This window comes from Zalophus californianus, chromosome 11 (assembly GCF_009762305.2).
Source record: "Zalophus californianus isolate mZalCal1 chromosome 11, mZalCal1.pri.v2, whole genome shotgun sequence".
NCBI lineage: Eukaryota > Metazoa > Chordata > Mammalia > Carnivora > Otariidae > Zalophus > Zalophus californianus.
In genome coordinates, this window is record NC_045605.1 from 104162286 (window position 1) to 104185345 (window position 23060).

Consider the following 23060-nt stretch of genomic DNA (forward strand, 5'->3'; position numbering starts at 1 on the left):
CCATACCAATTATAGTTTATCTTTCCGTTCTTTACAAAAGGTTAAGGAGAGAGACGATTAGAAGGAAGCGATCTGAATTTAAACGAATAACAAGACTGAGAAACATTTCGAGCAGAGGAAGGGTATCAGGGCCCACTGCATTGCTTTTCAATTGTCAGTTACAAAACCTTGGCACATCACGCATTTCGCCACCAACACCAACACCCAGCCCCCAGCCTCATAAGGAGGAAGTGGAGGTTCCCCCTTTCACCAGGAAGCTCAGGTGAGTGGAGGGCCAGCATTGTCCCTGTGCCGGGAGCCAGCCTCCTGGGGTCGAGCCGGAGCGGAGACACCGGCAAAGGTGAGAGGTGCTGCGCCGCGGCCCCGGTCGGGGCTTTACGGTAACTGAGCTGCGCGCCAGCCCCGCCCCCGTGCGCAAGCGCGGAGCCGTTGTCCGCGGAGCGGTTGCGAGCCCAGCGGTTTCCCGGACAGGCTCGCCCCGGCGCTGGACCGCGCAGGTTCCGAGGCCGGCCGGGTGGCTCGGCCCAGCCTGAAGTCCCTGCGTCTGCCTCCCGCGGCGTCCTCGGTAAGTCGACGGCGCCGCCGGAGCAGCTGCCGGAGACCGGGAAAGCGCCCTGCCCGGTGGTGGGGGTCCGGGAAGTGGTGGGGGACGGGGGCGGGGGGCGCTGACGAACTGGCACTGACCAAGAATGTCAAGACTAAGGGATTCCAGTGAGATGTGGCGCATCTCTTTTTGGGGGGCGGGGAGGGGGACCTGGACCTCTGCAGCGCGGGGTGACCCCCGAAGTCCGTGTCTGTGGCCCAGTCTGTCCCTACACGGCCTGGACTGGACGATCCCAAGGAGCTTGGATGCTGAGTGTCGCTGGCAAGTGCATGCGCAGTTCACACCAGAGCACCTGCCCCGCGGTCTGCAGACTCTGGGCCAGTTGGATAGGGCCTGTCTTAGCCCACCAGGAATTATCCTGAGGCCAGCGTTTCCTCCCACTGCAGTAGTGATGAGGAGGTTGGAATTGTGGTTACCCTCAGACCCTCATACCCTTTTTCCTTGGGGCCTGTCTGGCGTTCATGATTCCTAGCTGTCTCCCATCTCTAAACTCTGACAGTCCCAGAATGGCTTCTGAGATCCTACTGAGATCTGGCTTTGGAGGATTTACTCATTTTGCTTTGAAGCTGGATGGCCCCCAGCAGCCTGATGTCCTTCACAGAGCCTCCACCAGTGTCCCGGACTATCCCTACCTGGTCCAGTCCCTGGACCAATACCAGGAATCCTGGATGCCTAGTCAGTGTGGTACCTGCCTTCAGATATCCAGGACTTACAGGCTTGGAAAAGGGACCATCTCAGGGGAAACCCAAGACCAGAAAGAGCCCAGGAGTAGGGCTCGAGCTCTGGCCCTGGAGGCAGTCCCCACCCCTCCCCAGCAAAGACTGTGGTTCTCTGGAAAACTGAGGCCGGATGGCAGCCGGTGGGGGGGGGCGCGGGCTCTGGGTCCCGAAGCCCCACCCGAAGGCCCAAAGATGCCTGAGGTGGGGGTGGGAGAGAAACGGGGAATGTGCGAGGCCAGGCGGCACTCTGGGCATTTTGTGCAAAGTTCAAACCACGCTGTCTCTGCCCTCTGCCCCCATCCCCTAGGTCTCAGGAAATTTCTTGAGGCTGTAAACCTTGCCTCCCTCCTGGGGTAGAAACTGGACCTAGTCTCCAGTGGAATCTCCCCCAAGAGATTATGCCCAGGGTGGTCTTCTTGGGCCTGTTCTAAGTGACACCTTCATCTTCCTGATGCCTAGGATCCGTCGACATGAATCCCGTCATCGTGGTCCATGGTGGCGGAGCCAGCAATATCTCTAAGGACCGGAAAGAGTGGGTGCGCCAGGGCATCATCAAAGCCGCTGAGGCAGGTTACAAAATCCTGATGGATGGAGGAAGCGCAGTTGACGCTGTGGAAGTTGCTGTGGCATTCCTAGAAGATCATCCTGAGTTCAACGCAGGTATATTTGCAGTGCAGTTAGTAACTGATGCCAAATCAGGTTAAGCTTATCCCCCTACAAATAGAATCTAAAGTGCCAATGAATCTGGTAAGCTTTTCAGTAAAATTTAATATGCTAAAAACATTTAATTTTTCTTTTTACCTGTTGACCAGGTTGCTTTAAGAATTTTTAAATCCGGGACACCTGGGTGGCTCAGTTGGTTAAGCAACTGCCTTCAGCTCAGGTCATGATCCTGGAGTCCCAAGATCGAGTCCCACATCAGGCTCCCTGCTTAGCAGGGAGTCTGCTTCTCCCTCTGCCCCTCCCCACTCTCATGTGCTCTCTCTCATTCTCTCTCTCAAATAAATAAAATCTTAAAAAAAAAACCTTTAAAAAATTTTTTAAATCCATCAGTTCACCATTTTTTCTTTAACTTGCTTCCAAGAATTCACATACCAAGAGGCTTTTTTATTACATCTTTTTGTGGGGGTGTGGGGGTAGACTATATACTATAAAGTGCACCCATTTTAAGTTTTGAAAAATACATACACCTGTGTAACCACACCACAAGATTTAAAACATTTCCATTGGGCACCTGGGTGGCTCAACCGGTTAAGCGTCTGCCTTCAGCTCAGGTCATGATCCCAGGGTGCTGGGATCGAGCCCTGCATGGGGCTCCCAGCTCAGCAGGGAGTCAGTGCTTCTGCTTCTCCCTCTCCCTCTGCCTGCTGCTCCCCCTGCCTATGCTCTCTCTCTGTCAAATAAATAAATAAAATCCTTTTTAAAAAAACAAAATTAAAACATTTCCATCATACCCAGAAGTTCCTTCATGCCGCTTTGCATTTTAATCCACCCTCATCCTCACTACCAGGTATCCACTGCTCTTCTTCTGTCGTTATAGATTAATTTGCTTTCTCCACAATTCCATATAAATGGAATCATGCGGAGTGTATTCTTTTGTGTTTGGCTTCTTCCTCTCAATTGATGCGTTTTTAGAGTAATAATCATTGTAACTACTATGATTACTATGTATCAAGCAGTGGTCTGAGAAATTTGCATGATTAACTCATTTAATCTGCATTATGAGTTAGGTATAATTCTTATGCTCATTGATTTTAAAATAGAGAACCTAGAATCTGGGGATTAAAATACTTCTTGGGATGATACCACCCACCTAACATCTGTCAGAGAAAAGAATTTTAGGAAATCTGAACCAATTAGTCATGAAATACTGAGTATTTGTTCCAGCCCCTTGCTTCTGCTAAGCACTCTTTAACACTTATGCAAAATTTCATAAGTCAGCTTGACCATAGAATGAGACATAAGTGCATTGTTATGGCTGTTGGTTGAACCAGAATTTAGTAGATGCTCCCCCTTGCCGGCAGAAGGAGTGGCCTGCTGTTTCAGTGGGAGACTTGTTCAGTTACATGCCACTAGCAGTTTTGACCCTCTAGCTGACAAACACCCACTTATTCACAAAGGACCTTGATTTGGAACAGGTCTTCTGGTCTCCCACCCTGTCTAAACTACTGGGATCAGTCATCTGCCTGAACTGGGGAGTATGGATTCAGAACTGGAGTGGCTAGTTCTCGTCTTTGCTCTATACCAGAGCCTGGTAGAGTGACTCACTTCTAAGTGACTCGCTTCTACTGTGCCAGGCATCTGCTCTGCAGCACATTGAGGGAGAAGAGTAGAATCACACAATCTGTAGCTTTTTGAGTCTGGATTCTTCATTTACCGTAATGCGTTGGAGGGCTGTCCATGTTGACACAACTATTAATAGTCCGTGCATTTCTACTGTTAAGTAGCATTCCATTGTATGAATATACTAAGTCTTGGTCATTTACCAACCAAAGGACATGGCCAATTTGGGGCCATTACAAATCACTATTAACAATTGCATACAGGTTTTTGTGTGAACATAAGTTTTTCTTTCTCTTGGGGGAATACCAAGTTGTGGGATTGCTGGTCATAGGGCAAGCATATATTTAACTTTACTTGAAACGGCCAAACTGTTTTCCACAGTGACTCCCACTTTCCCTTCCCACCAGCAGTGTATGAAGGTTCTAGTCACTCCACATCCTCACCAGCACTTGGTGTTGTCAGTATTTTGTATTTTAGCCATTCTAACAGGTGTGTGGTGGGATCTCATTCTAGTGTTAATTTGCTTTTCCCTAGCAGCAAATGTTTATTTTAATATCTTTTCAAGTATTTTGTCAATTTCTGAATTGTGTTTTTTATTATTATTACTGAGCTTTAAGAATTCTTCATATATACTCAACGTTGGTCTTTTATCAGATAAGTGATTTGCAGATATTTTCTTTTGGTCTGTAGTTTGTCTTTTCTTTCTCTTAACAGTGCCTTTCAAAGAACAAAAGTTCTTAATTTTGTAGAAATCCAATTTTTTAGTGCTTTTAGTGTCATACCTTAAGAACTATCTGCCTAGGCTAGGGCATCTGGTAGCTCAGTCGGTTAAGCGGCTGCCTTTGGCTCAGGTCATGATCCCAGGGTCCTGGGATTGAGCCCTGCATCGGGCTCCCTGCTCAGTCATCCTCTCTTCTCTCTTCTCTCTTTGTTCTCTCTTCTCTCTTTCTCTCTCAAATAAATAAATAAAATCTTAAAAAGAAAAAGAAAAGAAATATTTGCCTAATGCAGGGTCACAAACATTTTCTCTTACCTGTTTTCTAGAAACTTTATAGTTCCAGGTTTTGTATTTAGGTCTCTGATCCTTTTTTAATGATTTTTTGTATATGGTGTGAGGTATATATTAAGATGGTTTTTGCATAATTGTTCCAGCACCCGTTGTTGAAAAAGCAATTCTTTCTTCATGGAGTCACCCTTCCACCTTTGTCAAAAATCACTTGACTTTTCCACCTTTGTCAAAAATCACTTCACTTTGAATGGATGGGTCTGTTTCTGGACTCTATTGCATTGGGCTGTATGTGTATTCTTTCACCAATACCACACTGTCTTGATTACTGTAATTTTATATTAAGTCTTCAAATCAGGTAGTAAGAGTCTTGCAGCTCTTTGCACGCATGTCTGGGTAACTGTTTTGGCTGTCGGCCTTCCCACCAATTTGGGAATCACCTTGTCAATTTCTACCAAAAAAATCCTGCTAGGATTTTGATTAGGACTGTATTAACTCTATAGAGCAGTTTGGTGAATTGAAATCTGAACGGTACTGAGCCTTTCCATCCAGTGCTTCCATTTGTTTAAATCTTTGATTCCTCTCATCAGTGTTTTGTAGTTTGTAGCATGCACTATCTTATACATATTTTGTTAGATGTATACTTAGTTACTTCATGTCTTTTGGTGCTATTGTAAATGTTACTTATTATGATTAGAGTTATGAACCTTTGTTGCTGATATAAAAATACAATAGATTTTTTTCATACTTGCCATCTGTAGGTCTTCTTTGGTAAGATGTCTGTTCAGGTCTTTGTCTCATTTTTTTGTTGTTGGTTTTTTTTTTTTTTCTTTGTCTCATTTTTTAATCAGATTGTGTTTTCTTATTGTTGAGTTTTAAGAGTCCTTTATATATTTTGAATAGCAGTCCTCTATCAGATGTGTCTTTTATGAATACATGTTCCCAGTCTGTGGCTTATCTTCTCATTCTCTTGACAGTGTCTTTCATATGGCAGAAATTTTTTGTTTTAATGACGTCTAGCATAACAATTTTTTCTTTCACGGAGCATGCCTTTGGTGTGGTATCTAAAAAGCCAATCCCAAGGTCACCTGGATTTTCTCCTATGTTATCTTCTAGGAGCTTTATAGTTTTGCATTTTACATTTAGGTGTGTGATCCATTTTGAGTTAATTCTATGAAGGGTGTATGGTCTGTGTCTAGATTTGGGTTGTTTTGCATATGGACGTTCAGTTGTTCGAGCCCTGTTTGTTGTAAAGACTTATCTTTGTTCCACTGGATTGCCTTTGTCTGAAGATTCTGAACCCAGTTCCAGTGCGTGTGTAGATTTTCCCACACCAAGCACTTTTCCTACACCAGCTGGGTGTCCTACAATTTAGCTCATTTCTGACACTATCTACCTGAAGGTATCATCAGATTCCCCAGGTGAGGGCGCCTGGGTGGCTCAGTCGCTTAAGCATCTGCCTTCAGCTCAGGTCATGATCCAAGGGTCCAGGGATCAAGTCCCGCATCGGGCTTCCTGCTCGGCAGGGAGTCCCCTGCTTCTCCCTCTACCCCTCCCCCCTGCTTATGCGTGTGTGTGCGTGCTCTCTCTCTCTCTCTATCTCTCTTTCTCTCTCTCTCAAATAAATAAAATCTTAAAGAAAAAAAAAGACGCCACAGGTGAAGGGCTCAGTCCCACAAGACTACCCTCCACTTTAGATGCCAACTGTAAATCCAGGTTGTTACTTGTGCTTCTGACCTATTTATTTATTGGTTAATTAAATCTTTTTAAAAAAAAATATGTTGAATTTATAGGGGCACCTGGGTGGTACAGTTGGTTGAGCATCTGACTCTTGGTTTTGTCTCAGGTCTGATCTCAGGGTCCTGAGATCAAGCCCTTCTTCAGGCTCCGTGCTCAGCACAGAATCTACTTGTGTTTCTCTCTCCCTCTCCCTCGGCCGCTGTCCCTTCTTGTGCTCTCTCATGCACGTGAGATCTCTCTCTCAAATCAATAAAATAAATCTTTTTTTTAAGATTTTATTGATTTGAGAGAGAGTGTGCACAAGAGAGCGAGCACAAGCAGGGAGAGCAGCAGAGGGAGAAGGAGAAGCAGACTTCCCACACAGCAGGGAGCCCGACATGGGGCTCAATCCCAGGACCCTGAGATCATGACCTGAGCCGAAGGCAGCCACTTAACCGACTGAGCCACCCAGGCGCCCCTAAGATAAATCTTAAAAAAAAAAAAAAGATGTTGAATTTATTGGTTTAAGAGTTATTTATAATATACTGTATTTAATTCTTTTAATGTCTATAAGGTCTGTAGAGAGGTCCCATCTTTCATTCTTGATATTTGAATTTCTGTCTTTTTTTTCTTGGTTGTCTAGCTAGAGTTTATCAAGTTTGGGTTTGGGGGGATTTTTGGAGGGGGGGTTATGTGTTTTCAAAGAACAGTAGCTATTGGTTTTAGGAGGGTTTTGTGGATTTTTTTATTGTTTTTTCTTTTACTGTTTTTCTCTTCTGAATTTCATTGATATATCTGTATTATTTCCTTTCTTCAACTTACTTTAGGAATAATTTACTATTATTTTTGAGATCATTAATTTGAGACCTGTCTTTCCTAATACAAGCATTTAATACTTTAAATTTTCCTCTAAGCCCTGCTTTGATTGCATCCTACAAGTTTTCACATGTTGTCTTCTCATTTTCATTCTGTTCAAAACATGTTATAATTTCATTTGTGACTTCCTCATTGAACCGTGGGTTATTTAGAAGTGCGATAATTTCCAAATATGTGTGGATTTGCCAAATATCTCTCTGACTTTTATTTTAATTCTGTTACAGTCAAAGGATATACTCTGTGTGATTTACATTCTTTTGAACTTTTAAGGTTTGGGTTTTGGCCCAGAATATGGTCTCTCTTGGTAAATATCCAATTTGTATTTAAAAAGAATATGTACTCTGCTGTTGTTGTATGGAAAGTTCTATAAATCTCAATAAGGTCAAGTTAGTAGATAATGTTGTTCAGATCTTCTATACCTTCATTTTCTGTCTATTTCTACTGATTACTGAGAGAGGAGTGTTGAAGTCTTTTATTTGTGAATTTCTCTATTTCTTCTTTGACTTCTATCAGTTTTGCTTCATATATTTATAAATTGTTGTTAGGTACATAGATTGCTGTCTTCTATGTGAACTGACCCTTTTATCATTATGTAATGTCATTATTATTTAACGTTCCTTGTTCTGAAGTCTGCTTTGCCCGATGTTAATATAGCTGCTCCAGCTTTCATTTAATTCATTTTAGCATGGTATAACTTTTCCATTCTTTTATTTTTAACCTGTTTGTATCTTTATATTTATTTTTTTTAAAGATTTTATTTATTTGAGAGAGAGAGAGAATGAAAGAGCGAGAGCACCAGATGGGGGCGGGTCAGAGGGAGAAGCAGACCCCCCGCTGAACAGGGAGCCCGATGCAGGACTCGATCCTGGGACTCGAGGATCATGACCTGAGCCGAAGGCAGTCGCTTAACCACCTGAGCCACCCAGGCGCCCCTGTATCTTTATATTTAAAGTGGATTTCTTTTAGGTAACACAGAGTTGTATCTTACCTTTTTATACAGTCTCTCTGCTTTTTATTGGGGTGTTTATGCCATTTACATTTAGTGTGATTATTGATATGGTCAGGTATAAGTCTGTCATCTTGCTATTTGTCTTCTATTTGTCCAATCCATTCGTTGTTTCTCTTTTTTCCTCCTTTTCTGTCATCTTTTGGGATAATTGAGTGTTGTTTATGATTGCGTCTTACCTCTTTTGTTGGCCTAGTAGCTAGACTTCTTCTTTTTAAGGGTTATTTTAGAGTTTATAGTATATATCTCTCACTTGTCACAGTTTACCTTTAAGTAATATTGTACTCCATGAATAATCTCAGAACCTTGTAATGGTATACTTGTTTCCCCTTTCCTAGCCTTTGTGCTATTGCTGTCATGTATTTTACTTCTGTGTATGTTATAAATTACCCAGTACATTGTTACTATTTTTCCCTTAAACAGTTATATATGTACATACATACACACATATACATACATATATATATTTTTTTGAGAGAGAGAGATTGAGTGTGAGGAGAGGGGAGGGGCAAAGGGAGAGGGAGAGAGAGAATCTTTTCTTTTTAAGATTTATTTATTTATATGAGAGACAGAGAGAGAGCAGGGGGAGGGGCAAAGGGAGAGGGAAAGGGAAAGAATCTCAAGCAGACCCTCCTGAGTATGGAGCCCTAAGTGGGGTTTGAACTCACGACCCTGAGAACATGACCTGAGCCAAAACCAAGAGTTGGACTCTTAACCAACTGAACTACCCAGGCTCCCCTAAACGGTTATATTTTAAAGATATTATTAAAATAAAGGGAAAAGGTATTTCTGCTTTACCCATATACTAACCATTTCCAGTGCTTTTCCTTCGTGTGGCTTATGACTGGTCCACTGTCGTTTTCCTTCTTCCTGAGAGACCTCCTTTAACACTTCTTGTATTTCACATCTGCTATTGGTGATTTCGTTCAGCTCTTGGGTATCTGAAAAAGTCTTGTTTTCCGTATTTGAAAGATAATTTCACTGTATATTTACCTCCAACTTGACAGGCTGTTTGTGTGTGTGTTGTTGTTGTTGTTTTTCATTTCAGGGCTTTAAAGACATTGCTCCACTGTCTTCTGGATTGTATCATTTCTGACAAGAAACATATTCTCATTGTTTCCTCTCTTCCCAATGCATGGCTCTCTGGCTACTTTTATAAGATTTTCTGTCTTGGGGCGCCTGGGTGGCTCAGTCGTTAAGCGTCTGCCTTCGGCTCAGGTCATGATCCCAGGGTCCTGGGATCGAGCCCTGCATCGGGCTCCCTGCTCCGCGGGGAGCCTGCTTCTCCCTCTCCCTCTGTCTGCTTGTGCTCTCCCTTCATCTCTCTGTCAAATAAATAAATAATAAAATCTTTAAAAAAAAAAAAAAGGTTTTCTGTCTCCTTAGCACCAAGCTGTTTGATCATGATGTCCCTGCATGTAATTTTCTTCATGTTTCTTTTGCTTGGAGTTTATTGAGCTTCTCAGATCTGTGAATTTGTAGTTTTAATCAAATATGAAAATTTATTATCCATTTTTCCTTAAATATTTTGTTGTCCCTCTTGTCTCACCTCTCCTTTTAGAGATTCCGATTACGCATAGATTGGGTTGCTTGAAATTGTCCCTGAGCTCAATGACCTCTTTTAATTTGGGTTTTTTTTTATCCTTTTTTATTTTTCATTTTGGATAGTTTCCATTGCTACATCTTCATGTTCATTCATGTTTTCTGCTGCACTGTCTAACCTTGTTTTATTTTCTGTATATTTTCCACTTAAGACTTTTGGGGGGGGGGCACCTGGGTGGCTCAGTTGGTTAAGCGACTGCCTTCGGCTCAGGTCATGATCCTGGAGTCCCGGGATCGAGTCCCGTGTCGGGCTCCCTGCTCGGCAGGGAGTCTGCTTCTCCCTCTGACCCTTCCCCATCTCGTGCTCTCTATCTCTCATTCTCTCTCTCAAATAAATAAATAAAATCTTTAAAAAAAAAAGACTTTTTTTTCCCCATCTCTAGAAGTTCTATTTGGGTCCTTTTATGTTTTCCTCCATGTTCTGGTACATATAGATTATAGTTATAACAGCTGTTTTATTAACATCCTTGTCTACTAATTCTGTCATTTATGTCGTTTATGATCTGTTACTATTGAGTGAGGTTTTTTCCCCTCCTCGTTATGGGTCATATTTCTTGTTTCTTTGTGTGCCTGGCAATTTCTTATTGGATACCAAACATTGTGAATTTTACCTTGTTAGATACTGGACAGTTTTATATCCTTTCAATATTCTCGAGCTTTGTTTCTTATCCCATTTTTACAAATGAGGAAACAGGCACAAAGAGGTAAAGCGTAGCTAGCCTTACAGACATTATCTGGGCAAAAGGAGTTGGAGGAAGGAGTGCTGGTGGTAAAGAGAACAGCATACACAAGGGGACAGAGCAATGGGGAACTTATGGTACTTTCATGGAAACCTCATATTTCAGTAAATGCAGCCAAGAAGGGGGTGGGGGAGGATACCGCTGGTAAAGGAGCTCAGAAGCCAGATCGGGAAGTGTTTTCATACTTCTTGTTTTGTAGGTCATGGGATGCCAAGCCAGATGTGGGTTTCCAAACATGTCTCTCTGGCAGTGGAGTAGAGGATGAATTAAAGTCAACAGCTTAGAGGAAACTTGGGAGGCCATTTCGAAGTTCTTAATTCTTGCTTTTCAACTTGTCTTTGGCTTTAGGTTGTGGATCTGTCTTGAATGTAAATGGTGATGTTGAAATGGATGCCAGTATCATGAATGGACAAGACCTGTCTGCGGGAGCTGTGTCTGCAGTCCGCTGTATAGCAAACCCCATTAAACTTGCACGGCTTGTTATGGAAAAGGTATGTGACAAAAGCATCCTTTTTGTAAGAAATTGTTACCGCTGTACTCTAGCAACTAAAAGTGGTCTTACTGGAGGGAAATACTTGTGAGCACTGTTCTCCTAAAACCCTATAAAAGAACAGAAGCACTGCTACTTAAATTTCTCAAATAAGCCGAGACTCTGACTCTGTTGACAGTGGAATTTTACTAGTAATCCCTTGTCCAGTGATTACTTTGTTTTCATGTTGTCTTCCTATATTTTCTTCAGTCTTCTCTCAACATGGATGACATAACAGGTACAAATTGAACAGACCAACTGTTTAATAGCATATGTAAAATAAAGATGAATTGTGTTCTCTAAACTTAAGATCAGGGCGCCTGTGTGGCTCAGTCGTTGGGCTTCTGCCTTCAGCTCAGGTCGTGATCCCAGGGTCCCGGGATCGAGTCCTGCATCGGGCTCCCTGCTCTGCGGGAAGTCTGCTTCTCCCTCTCCCACTCCCCCTGCTTGTGTTCCTGCGCTTGCTGTGTCTCTCTCTGTCAAATAAATAAATAAAATCTTTTTAAATAAATAAATAAACTTAAGATCATACGTAAGTACCTTTCTAGTAATATTCCATCACTTTGGGGGTTTTTTGAAAATACAAGATCTCAGAGTGCCAGGCTTTGTTCAACATTCGAGGAAAAGCAAGCCAGTGGAATTTGCATTTTTGAGGCTTTATACCCAGAGAGAAGTAATTATATCCACACAGAACAGTTAAAAAGATTTTTTGACTATTTCCTAAAACTAACCATGTTTCTGTTTCTTTCTGGCTCAAGACAGCTCACTGCTTTCTGACTGACCAAGGTGCAGCGAAATTTGCAGCAGTCATGGGGGTGCCTACGATTCCTAAAGAGCAGCTGGTGACAGAAAGAAACATAAAACGTCTGGAAAAAGAGAAGCATGAGAAAGGTGCTCTGAAGTTAGACTGTCAGCAGTAAGTGTCTTCTGTGGCTCACAGTTTGGGGACTTACTCAGGCATGGAAGTGTAACAAATATCTGATTACCTACATTTCTTAAATAAGTCAAGAATCACTTGGTAGTTTCCATTTTTGTACAAAATAATTGACACTACATCATGGAAAAACTGCTCTTTTGATTCTTACATTTAGCCTCATTTATTACTCCTGTAATAACAACTCAGATTTGGCCGAGTTCCTTCTCCAATCATAGAGTGCCTTGTGTTAGTGGAGTAACTGCCGGATGCCTCTTGATCAGTTTGTTATCTTAAAAGCAGACAAAACAGGTTGTCTGTGACCTAGTGAACCCTCTGAAGTTACTTGAGCCTGCTGTCCTAGTACAGAGGAATCAGTACAGTTCTTGTAAGTTTGAATTAATCATTTGTTCTGAATTACGGTTTTCTGTGTTACAGAGTTCAAAATCCCAAATAAAAGCCCCCTAATTCAAGCAAAATTTGAAAAATAGAATTTAGATATGGCCTGGGAGTTTATAATGGAATATAATCTATTAACTCTGCATACTCTTTAAGATTTGTCATTTTTAACCAGCAGTATACTTTAATATCACCTAGGGAGCTTTTTCAAACTATACATGTCTGGTCCCCTTCCATAAAGAATCTAATTTAATAGATCTGAGGTGAAGAGGCCAGGCAGGTGTATTAGGAAAAAGTTTCCCAGGTAATTCTGATGTGTCCCCAGCTTAAGAATCTGTTTTACAAAATTGGTCATGTACTGGTAGCTTTCGATAACCTTACCAAGTGTGCTATTGTACCTGTAGGCTAGAGTCACAGGAATGGGGCTGCTTTATCGATGGTTCTTGGGTCTTTTAACAGATGTTGTCACATCGCTTTCCAAAAATTCTGCAACAGCACACATCTCCACCAGCCAGTATTACCCTTAGATATAAGTGAGAGGGGCTCCACCCTGGGTCCTGCACTTTAGAGGACCCCCCCATTTCACAAACACACAAAACAGTTGGCTTATTACAGACACCTGGGGCACCTCTGTCACTCAGCAGTGGCATAGCATGACCCATAACCCTCATCATCCACGCTTGTGATTAACACCATTCAGCCCCCAGGAAAATGCTTCTCTGCATCACTTGCTCTATGTCTTGGAAGCGAAGGCCACCTAAATCTAAAGCTTTGTGGATTGTGCTACTGCTGATATATGAAATGGACACTGCTTCGGAGTGGGGGGAAGAATTGAACAGCAGAAGGACTTAGGTAAGAGAAAAAGACAAATTAATAACTTGTCGAATAAATTCTTACATAACAAAGTAATTGTTTCCCAGTAGTGCCAAGTATCCATTTTCTTGCCTCCTTACATGTTCTATGCTATGGTTCTGGCGGGATTCATGGGTTAGTACAATATCTGCAAGACTTGCACATGAGGACTGATGCCCATTACTCTTAAAAGTGTATATATGTAGGTCTAGACCAGCACTGTCCAACAGAAAGACGAGAGCTGCATATGCAATTTAAAATGTTCCAGTAGCCACATTAAAAAGGTAAAAAGAAACAGGTAGGGGTGTCTTGGTGGCTCAGTCGGTTAAGCGTCTGACTCTTGATTTTGGCTCGGGTCATGATCTCATGGTCATGAGATCAAGCCCCATGTCAGGCTCCACGCTCAGTGCAGAGTCAGCTTGAGATTCTCTCCCTCTGCCCCTCCCCACCCCCACTCACACTCTCTCTCTCTCTCTCAAAAAAAAAAAAAATATATATATATATACACATATACACACACACACACACACACACACACGTTTCACCCAGTACATCTAAAATTTTATCATTTCAGCATGTAATCAAGATAAGAAATTACTTGAGATATTTTACATTCTTGTTTCACATTAATCTTCAAAATCTGACCCATATGCTACACTTGTAGCACACCCTCCACCGCCCCCCCCCCAGGGGGATTGCCCACGCTTCCTGTGGCCAGTGGCGCAGGTAGCTCATGTCTGCCATACTGGACAGTGTGGGTCTAGACAGAACCTGCGTGAAGAACCAGCTCTTTATGTTGGCAACTAAATGGACACTGAACGTTAGTTATGAATGGTTTTGTTTGTTAAGATATGTTAAAATTTTTAGCTTTTAAGGAGTTTTATTTTAAGATGTTATATTCACTAATTATAATTCATGTTTTGACTTTAATATTAATAGATAATTTGGTATATTTTAGGAAAACACTTAACTTTTTAAAGTTATATCTGCAGTTCATTTATATTTATTCAGTTATATTTACTCTTCATTTTTTTATGAAAATGTATCTTAATTTTGTGCACTTTCAAGACGATTACATCTTTTTAATCCCTAGATTATTGAAAATGCGTGTTAAGTCAAGATTTTGATAGAAAAAGAATACAAAAGTGGAGCTCACAAAAGAAAACAGAAAGCTGAGAGGAAGAAAGAAGGAAAATAATCTTCCAGGACACAGCCCACGCGCATTTTAGAAAACAAAACAGTAAAGTAAGCAGTCTTCTTCCAGGAAGATCCACCTAACGTTCACAAGCGGGACATTCCAAATTCTTGGTCCAGTGAAGATTTAATTACCTGTCAGAACAGTGAAAATTAGTAAGAATATTATTCTTGCCACATCCTCAGTTTGAACAGTTCCAATGAAATCCCAGTGATTTCCCGTCCTTTACTACAGGAAGAGCTCATCACGAAGAACCACACACCAAAAGGACACATGCAGTCGGTAGGATTGAGGGAACAGGCAGTTGATAACAGCGGAAAAAGAAAAAGACAATATGAAACAGGGATATAATGTTCTTGAAAGAACAATACAGTGTGTCCGGTATTTAGCCAGGCCTAATGAGGCTTTTCATGGCACTCCATCATCTGCGCCGTGTTTACAAAACACAGTGGGACATCTCTAGGCTTAATAAAAATGATTTCAAAATTCAATAATATATGTAATTAAGACAAAAAATAAACTAATGATCACTATCTAGGATAGAGAATTCAGACAGATTAATTTAGTGGGTAACAAGCAAGAGGATGAAATCAAATACATAAAATGTTTTTAACAAAATACTCAGCTCCAACTAGAAGGTACCATGGTCAGAAGGACACGTCGAGCAACTAACATTTCCTATATGTATGGCTGTACTACCCCGAGAAGAAAAACAAAGTCTGACTCACCTGCTTTTTGAAGTAAGTGTTTTGGATTTAGAGAAGAAGTGGGGACAGCTTTTCATCTTAGCATCAATTTAAAAGACTGTCGAAGGCAATGGGGCGCCTGCGTAGCTCAGTCAGTTAAGTGACCCAACTCTTGATTTTGACTCAGGTCATGATCTCAGGGCTGTGAGGGTCAAGCCCCTTGCTCAGGCTCCACGCTCAGTGCAGAATCTGCTTGAGATTCTCTCTCTCTGCCCCTCTCCCTACGCTGCTTGCACACGCACACTTTCTCTTTCTCTAAAATAAAGCTTAAAAAAAAATAAAAGACTGTCAAAGGCAAGCCTGTGATGATGGAGTGAACATGGTTGGTAAATAAAAGATATATAAGCATGAAGTTTGGCCAAGAGCCCAAAAGTATTCCATGTGACAAGGTTTGAATCTGTTTCTGGGAGGTGTGCCCCCACTGTGTGGCAGTAGAGGGTCCAATGGGGGATTCTCTAGATAGGCCCAAAATGGAACAGCGTGTTCAAACTCCTATCTGACCTTAGAACAAATCTCAGACAGATGGTGGGAATGACCAACTCAGTGCTGTTAAAGTAATTACATTGAATTTAGATAAAGAATTCCGTGAAACCACAGAAGATTCTCAAAGAGTAAATTATGGACTTTGACAGACAGTGAAATTAATTTTGAATTGATGCTACCTACAGTCACTTAGTATGAACTGTTAATTTCTATTGATAAGCTTAATAAAAGCTTTAAAAATATATTTTTGGCTATTTCACTTTTAAAAGGTTGAAAATATATTAAGTTTAGAGAAACAAATCATACTGCATGTGAAATGTGCATTTCAGGGCCATGAGATTTGAGCCCCACATGGGGTTCCACACTGGGCGTGGAGCCTGCTTGGGATTCTCCCTCTCCCTCTGCCCCTCCCCCCCTGCTTGTGCTCTCTTGCACTCTCTCAAAGAAAGAAAGAAAGAAAAGAAAAAAGAAAAGAATTCCAGTAAAATAAAAGGAACCTGAAAGAAGGCAACAAAAATTCTTACCTAACTTGAAGAAGATTCATGTAGAAATAATCCCCAAATCAGCTCCCATAGAGCTGTCTTTCTGTCATATATCAGAGCATAGTGCCATTTGAAGAGAGACTTGCACAAAATCAAACAACACAACCGCTGCTTTCAGTCTTCTTTATAATACACCAGCAGTGAAATGTGAAAGAGCTGAAGATACTCTGCATGGATCTGGGTGCTGCTGAAGAGATGGTATAAATGACTACAGGGAGCGATCGTGACATATATGATCAAGTTAAAGTATGTAATAGTGTCTTCCGTTACAAAAATGTATCCCGCAATGCTCGGTAGCATTTGAGTGTGGTAATATTCAAATCAGGAGTTCTTTCCAAATCTAAGGATTGCCTTAAGAATTCTGTTGAACATTCCAGTTGTTGCTGCCTTAGCAGAGGGAAGCTTCTCCAAATTAAAATTAATAAAAAAACCTGCTAAGAACTACACGGACTCAAAAAGATCTGTCTTATGTGGCAGTTTGTCAAGAGAACACATGTTGTATGGACATACGATGAAATGAAAGCAGGAAAATCAACCTTGTGGAGTAAACAATAATTTATAGGGTGTGTGTGTGTGTGTTTCCAGCCATCAATAGCTGATCAACAAAGGACCCAGATGGGCACAATAATAATTACATTAAGTCGTCATTGGTAGTTTGTCCACTTTTGGTCATGTAAAAACCATGGATTTATAATATTTATTTAAAGACCTATTCATCACTCTAAGAGAAAAGAACGTATCTACAGCTTCTCAAAAGTAAATAGATGGTATATGGGCCGCCATTTGTATTTACAGTCTTGCCTCCACACCTTAGGAGTGTTAGGGGTAGAGTCTGGGAGTGCCAGCCCTCATCTGACATGAGGAGGGAAAGGCTGTCACTCTAAGTTGCATTCCCTGGCTGTCAACAAGTTTGAGCATTTGGCGTTTGTTGGTGGACCATTTGTTTCTATGAATTTGCCTATTTTTGTCCTATGATCATTTTTTCTCTTTCATTGTTATGTCCCTTCTCAGTCTTAAGACTGTCTGCTCTGTTTAAAAAAAAAAAATCCCTCCCTCTGACCCTCCCCCCATGTACTCTCTCTCTCTCATTCTCACTCTCTCAAATAAATAAATCTTTAAAAAAAAATCCAAATCTGTTGTTTTTAGTCTTGCTTTTACTTTGCTTATGGTATTTTTGCCATAAACAGGTTTTTACTTTTTTGTAATCAAATAGTCTACCTCTCTTGTATAGCTTGTACGACTAGAAACGTAGAAGGTACTCCCCACCCTGAGACATCTGTAGTCACCTAGATTTTCCTGAAGAATTTTGTTTTATGTTTTATATTCAGGCCTTGAACTCTCTGGGTTTGTGTTTTGTTTGTTTTTTTTAAGATTTTATTTATTTATTTGACAGAGAGACAGCGAGAGAGGGAACACGAGCAGGGGGAGTGGGAGAGGGAGAAGCAGGCTTCCCGCCGAGCAGGGAGCCCGATGAGGGGCTCGATCGCAGGACCCTGGGACCATGACCTGAGCCGAAGGCAGACGCTTAACGACTGAGCCACCCAGGCGCCCCTCTGGAGTTGATTTTTGTGAATGCTGGAAGATAGGGTTTTCTGCCAAACAGAATGCCAAATTTCTCTTTCTAGCCCCCTGAATGCCAGCCCACATCTAGCTGCAATTCACCCAACAGGTACCTCAAGCTTGTGTCCAAAACGGAACCCCGGATTTCCCCACCAGCCTTGCTCCACAGCCACCAACAAAACCAGAAAACAACAAAAAACCTATTCCTAATAGTCTACATTTCAATGAATGGTTCCTGTACCTTTTCCATTCTGGAAACCAAAGCTTTAGAGCCTCCCATAATCTCTCTCACACCCAGCCCCCCCACAGTCTGGCAGCTCTGCCTTCAGAATGTCCCAAGGAGCTTTTTTTACTTTTCTCCGTCCCAGGAGCACCCTAACGGAGGCCAGCAACTCTTCAAGCCTCCTGACCATCTCTAGTTCCACTCTTGTCTCCCTCAGTCATCACACATTTGGCAGAATGATTATTCTAAGAGAAACTTTTTGTACACGTGTGGCATACATACAGGAGTGCACAAGTCTTATGTTGCCTCTGAGTTGTCACAGAGTGGACCCATATAACCAGCCCCCAGGTGGGGAAATTGCTCATCGCCCGATGCTCCCCACCATGCTCCCTACCATTCCCAGCCCTGCCGTAAAGGCAACCACTTACCTGGCTTCTAACACTGTAGACAACTATTGCCAGTTTTCAAACTTTATTTAAGTGGAAACATATAGTACGTACTTTATTTGGTGCCTCCTTCCCTCATTATATTTCTGAGATCCGTCCGTGTGCCGCATACCTCAGTAGCTCATTTTCACGGCAATAGACGATTCTGTTCCATGACTATCTCAGTCCACCTACTCTGCCTTTGGTGGACATTTATGTCACTTTGCTTTCTGTTACTACTAACAGTCCTGCTGTGAACATTTTGGTGTATGTTTTTTGGTGAACGTGGCTCCGCATTCCTGTTGGAAGAATGCAGAAATCTACTAGGAGTGTGATTGCCAAGTCAGCGTTGGTAGATTCTGCCAGATGGTTTTCCAAAGGGATACCGAGTCGTCTTCATTTTAGCCATTCTGGTGGATGAGTGTAGGGTAAGGATGATATTTTTAAAACTGAACTCATCTAGTGACACATCTTGGTTCAGGTTCTGCAGTGTCTTCCCATCTCACTCAGGATCTATACGTCAGATGACCGTATGATTTAGTGTTCAAGTCAGAACTTGACTTGGAGAGTGAAAGGGGAACTGTTACGTGGGGACAAATGAGGACTGTCCTGGGTCACCAGGGTGTACAGTCACCCCGCCCGTCAGAGCCTCTGTGGTCTGGCTGCTGGCCATCCCCTGACCGCCCCCCCTTGCGTTATTCTCTGCAACCACAGTGACCTCCAAATTCCATGAGCTTCACAACCATGTTCCAGCTTCCCAGCAAACCGTGCGGGCTGCCCTCACCTCCTTCAGAGAGGCCCTGTATAAAGCCCTCTCCATGCTGCTGGAGTCGTCATCATTTTTACTGTTGTTCCGTAAAGCAAATTTTTACCGCCCTGTTGCCCTCTGCCCCCACATGCAAGCTGCACAGAAGGTGCAGTTCACTGCCGTGCCCGGCATTTACTACGTGCCTCAAATATAGTTCATTACAGAACCTGGGTGGTGGGCATGACAGTTGTTGTACAATTTCTTCCAGTTTTTTTACTTGAAAATGTATATGGTAGGGAAAACAATAACTTATTTCATCTTTACAGCAAGCCCCGGGAAACAGGCAAAGTGGGGTGTGACAGGCAGCATCGGCATCACCTGGGAGGTTGTGAGAAATGCAGGATCTTGGGTCCCACCCTGTACCCACCAACTCAGGATCTCTGGGGTGGGCCCAGGGATCCAAGGGATTTTTATGCACACAACGTTTGGGACGCACTCAATCATTTTTACCCCCGTTTTATAGGTGGGGAAAATAAGACACAGAGAAGAAAACCTTTAAGTCCCACAGCTAGAAGATGGTGGTACTGGGATGGGATGTGCTCTTAAAACTGAGATCTAAAGGAATGTCTAGCAATCTGTCTGACCTGCAGAATAAAAAGCTAATGTGAGGTGTGAATGATAGAATCAAAGCGTGTCCCATTTGCCATTAGCATCTAACGCAGGGATTTAAGTGCTGTTCAGCTACGATGTTACTTGTGACAGTGTCTCTCGTCTCAGTCTGTCACTTTTCTCTTCATTCTTGGCAGAGACTTGGGAACCGTGGGTGCCGTTGCCTTGGACTGCAAAGGAAACGTAGCCTATGCAACCTCGACGGGCGGCATCGTTAATAAAATGGTCGGCCGGGTTGGGGACACCCCGTGCATAGGTAGGCCCCATGGCTGGCTGCTGCCCTGCCCCTTCCGCTGCCATCCACCTGTCGCCCTCTCCTCTTCACTCCCTGCCTCTTCCGGGAGTGGCAGATCCGGGAGCGTGGGGTGGGGGGAGGGAGGGCGGAAGGGCTGGGGCAGGGCACCGCCTTGAGAGGGCGCCTGTATCTGGCAGGCGAGAGGCTTTTCCAAGGCAGGTGGCTCCCGGGATGAGTTGGGGAGACTCAGGGGGCCCCCAGCGAGCCCCCGAGGGCCTCTTTCTTCTCTCTGGTCCCAGCTTCAGGATCTGCAGACTTAGCCCCGAAGAGTTACATACACAAAGACTCTTCCCAGGCATGGGCTCAAATTAACAAACAGAAAAAGCTGAGAATATAGGTTGGCAGCTACTAGATTTGAGTGGCACGAAAGCGACGCGGTGCTGCTACAAGTGGAAACGTTTGTGTTGACACTGAAGTCCGTCCTCTAGCTCCCGGGCGTGTGTCAGCGGCGGGGCTGGGACTGGCTGGGTGGGCTTCGCAAAGGAGGAGCCGTCCTGGAGGAGCTGCTCCGTGAGAGCTCGGGCCAACCCCCGCCCCCCCCCCACCAGGACTGATTTCGGGGTCATCACCTGGCACTTACTACTCCACTTCTGCATCTCAGGGTCACGGCTACTGACCTTTGTTCACCCTTTGGCACTCCTTGGGATTTAACATTTATGTAGCGTTAGACTTGATATGTGTTTGCATTTCTTCACTGTTGCTGCTCAGTTAGAACCAGTCCACCTTTTTTGAGCAGGATCTGGAGGTTATGCTGACAATGACATTGGCGCCATTTCAACAACGGGGCACGGGGAGAGCATCCTGAAGGTGAATCTGGCCAGACTCACTCTCTTCCACGTAGAACAAGGTACACAGAACAAGTTCATACTGTCTGAAGACAAGTGAATGGAAGCTCTTTGTAAATAGGCTGTAAAGTATATGAAACCCTTTCTCGTTTGCTTTAGATGTTCCTTTCAGGTTAAGGCTCCTTTGACTTCTTCCCACCTCCTGTTAGGATCTGGAAAGAAGTGCCCTTAGGCTATTGTCCGTGTTGGGCATCTCGGGGGCAGTAAAGAGACTTTGAGCCTGGGTGTGTGAGAGAAAGCAGCTCTGCTCAGGCTGATGCTAGGCACCATCTCAGTGCAAAGAGGGCCTTTTATGGTGAGGATGCTTCTTTGAAGCGTTCAAATAGAAATCATGGGCCCAAAGTCTTTGTTAACTCACTTGGGTTGTTCATACTGCAGCTGATTTTCCCATCAGATTCTTTTCATTATAATGTGTGTTTTTTCTCAACCTTTCCTCGTTTTCAGGAAAGACATTGGAAGAGGCAGCCAACATGTCATTGGGTTATATGAAGTCAAAGCTGAAAGGTTTAGGCGGCGTCATCTTGGTCAGCAAAGCAGGAGACTGGGCAGTGAAGTGGACCTCCACCTCCATGCCCTGGGCAGCCGCCAAGAATGGCAAGCTGCACTCTGGAATCGATCTCAACGAGACCACTATCACTGACCTGCCCTAGGGCCCTGAAGATTGTGTTCTAGATGCTAGCTTGGAGGGAAAGTCCAGTTTCCTGGTGTGGAGACTTAGCTTAATCAATTAGATCTAGAAATGGAAAATTCTGCAGTCTGTCACTCGTTTTGTCGCCTTGATCAGTGAGTATCTGAGTGTTTGGTTGAGGGGAGGATCTGGAAGTGCCAAGGGAAACGCTCCTATTAAGGTCAAAATAAGACCAGTGCAGATGACCAGGTCCTGAGTCTTTCTTATGAGTTGTCCCCAGTGTCCTAGATTAGAAAGAAGAAATGACATGATCTGAACAGGACAACAGCCACTTCGGTGCAGGGAGTGCCATCTGGGATCAGGAGACCTGCAGCGGAGACAGAAGGGGCAGGCTCAAAAGGTGGGGGGACCCAAACCAACACCTCCTGGGGCTCTCTTGGTTGCAGAGTCCCTGTTAAGTCAGAAGAATGTTAGGGAAAAGAACCCATGAGAGGAGAAGCTGATTTTCCTAAGAAGGTTCAGATCTCCTCTGACTTACTGATGTAGACATGTTTCCAGATACTTTAGAAGTAGTCTCTGATAACCCATAGCCCCCGGTCTGGAGGTGAAGGGTCTAATGGAGATTCTGCGGAGCTCCCACGTGAGTCTGCTGGCCTAGCATTTTCCCACCAGCCTCCGCCTGCTGCAGGCCCTCCTGGTGCTCATGCCGAGTAAGGGGGCTTGTGATCTCTCCACCCTTACTATAACCAGCGCACCAATCCCATGGGGATGCACTCTGATCTACTGCACTCTCCCGATGTCCAGGGCTGTGGGCCCCCACGACTGCAGGGGGCATGTGTACAGCATGGTCAGCATCGTGAAAAAAAGTCACTTCCTTGGTGGAAACTATTCCTATTCGTCTCGCTTTACACTGGAAATGGTATTTCTGCTGTGACAAATTTTTAGTCTGTCAGGTCTTACCTTCTCTCTGGAAAAAAATTGCTTAACTTTAAATTCCATGTGCCACTAATAAAATTTATTTTGAAAGACTAACAGTGTGGTTAGGAGTCACTGCTGACAAAGACCAGAATGTCCACAAGCTCCCGTTGTTTCTGTCAGTTCAGACAGGCGTACTAACTCAAGAGGACTTTCGAGAGGAGGGTGGTACAGGGATGTGTCGGTTACGTCCTGCCTCGTGGAGTATATTGGAGAGTTTTTCAGAGGAATGGAGCTTTTTCTCAATGGATTAAGGGAGAAAACAGACCACCATTTGCAAGGATCAGCGGGGCGAATGAGCAACATTCTTGTGGTTTGCCAGACAGCCATCTCCGTCCAGATCCCTGCCCGTGACCTTCCCAGGCCGGCCAGCTGCCCCGAGCTACGGAGGGGGAGGTGGCACTCGGAGGCACAACTGAGTCTGAATCCTGACTGTCCCCACTACCTGGGTGACCCAAGTTAACTTCTAGGAATGTTT

At 43.5% G+C, this 23060-nt stretch overlaps 1 protein-coding gene across 1 annotated transcript; it reads left to right on the forward strand.

Moving 5' to 3' along the window:
- The first annotated feature begins 415 nt into the window (after positions 1 to 415).
- ASRGL1 (asparaginase and isoaspartyl peptidase 1) lies at positions 416 to 22639 on the forward strand. The gene is made up of 7 exons (XM_027579657.2): positions 416 to 565; positions 1783 to 1983; positions 10904 to 11046; positions 11843 to 12000; positions 19977 to 20095; positions 20871 to 20981; positions 21424 to 22639. The coding sequence occupies exons 2-7, from the start codon at positions 1794 to 1796 to the stop codon at positions 21627 to 21629; spliced, it is 927 nt and encodes a 308-aa protein (XP_027435458.1). The 5' UTR covers positions 416 to 565; positions 1783 to 1793; the 3' UTR covers positions 21630 to 22639.
- Positions 22640 to 23060: the final 421 nt, after the last annotated feature.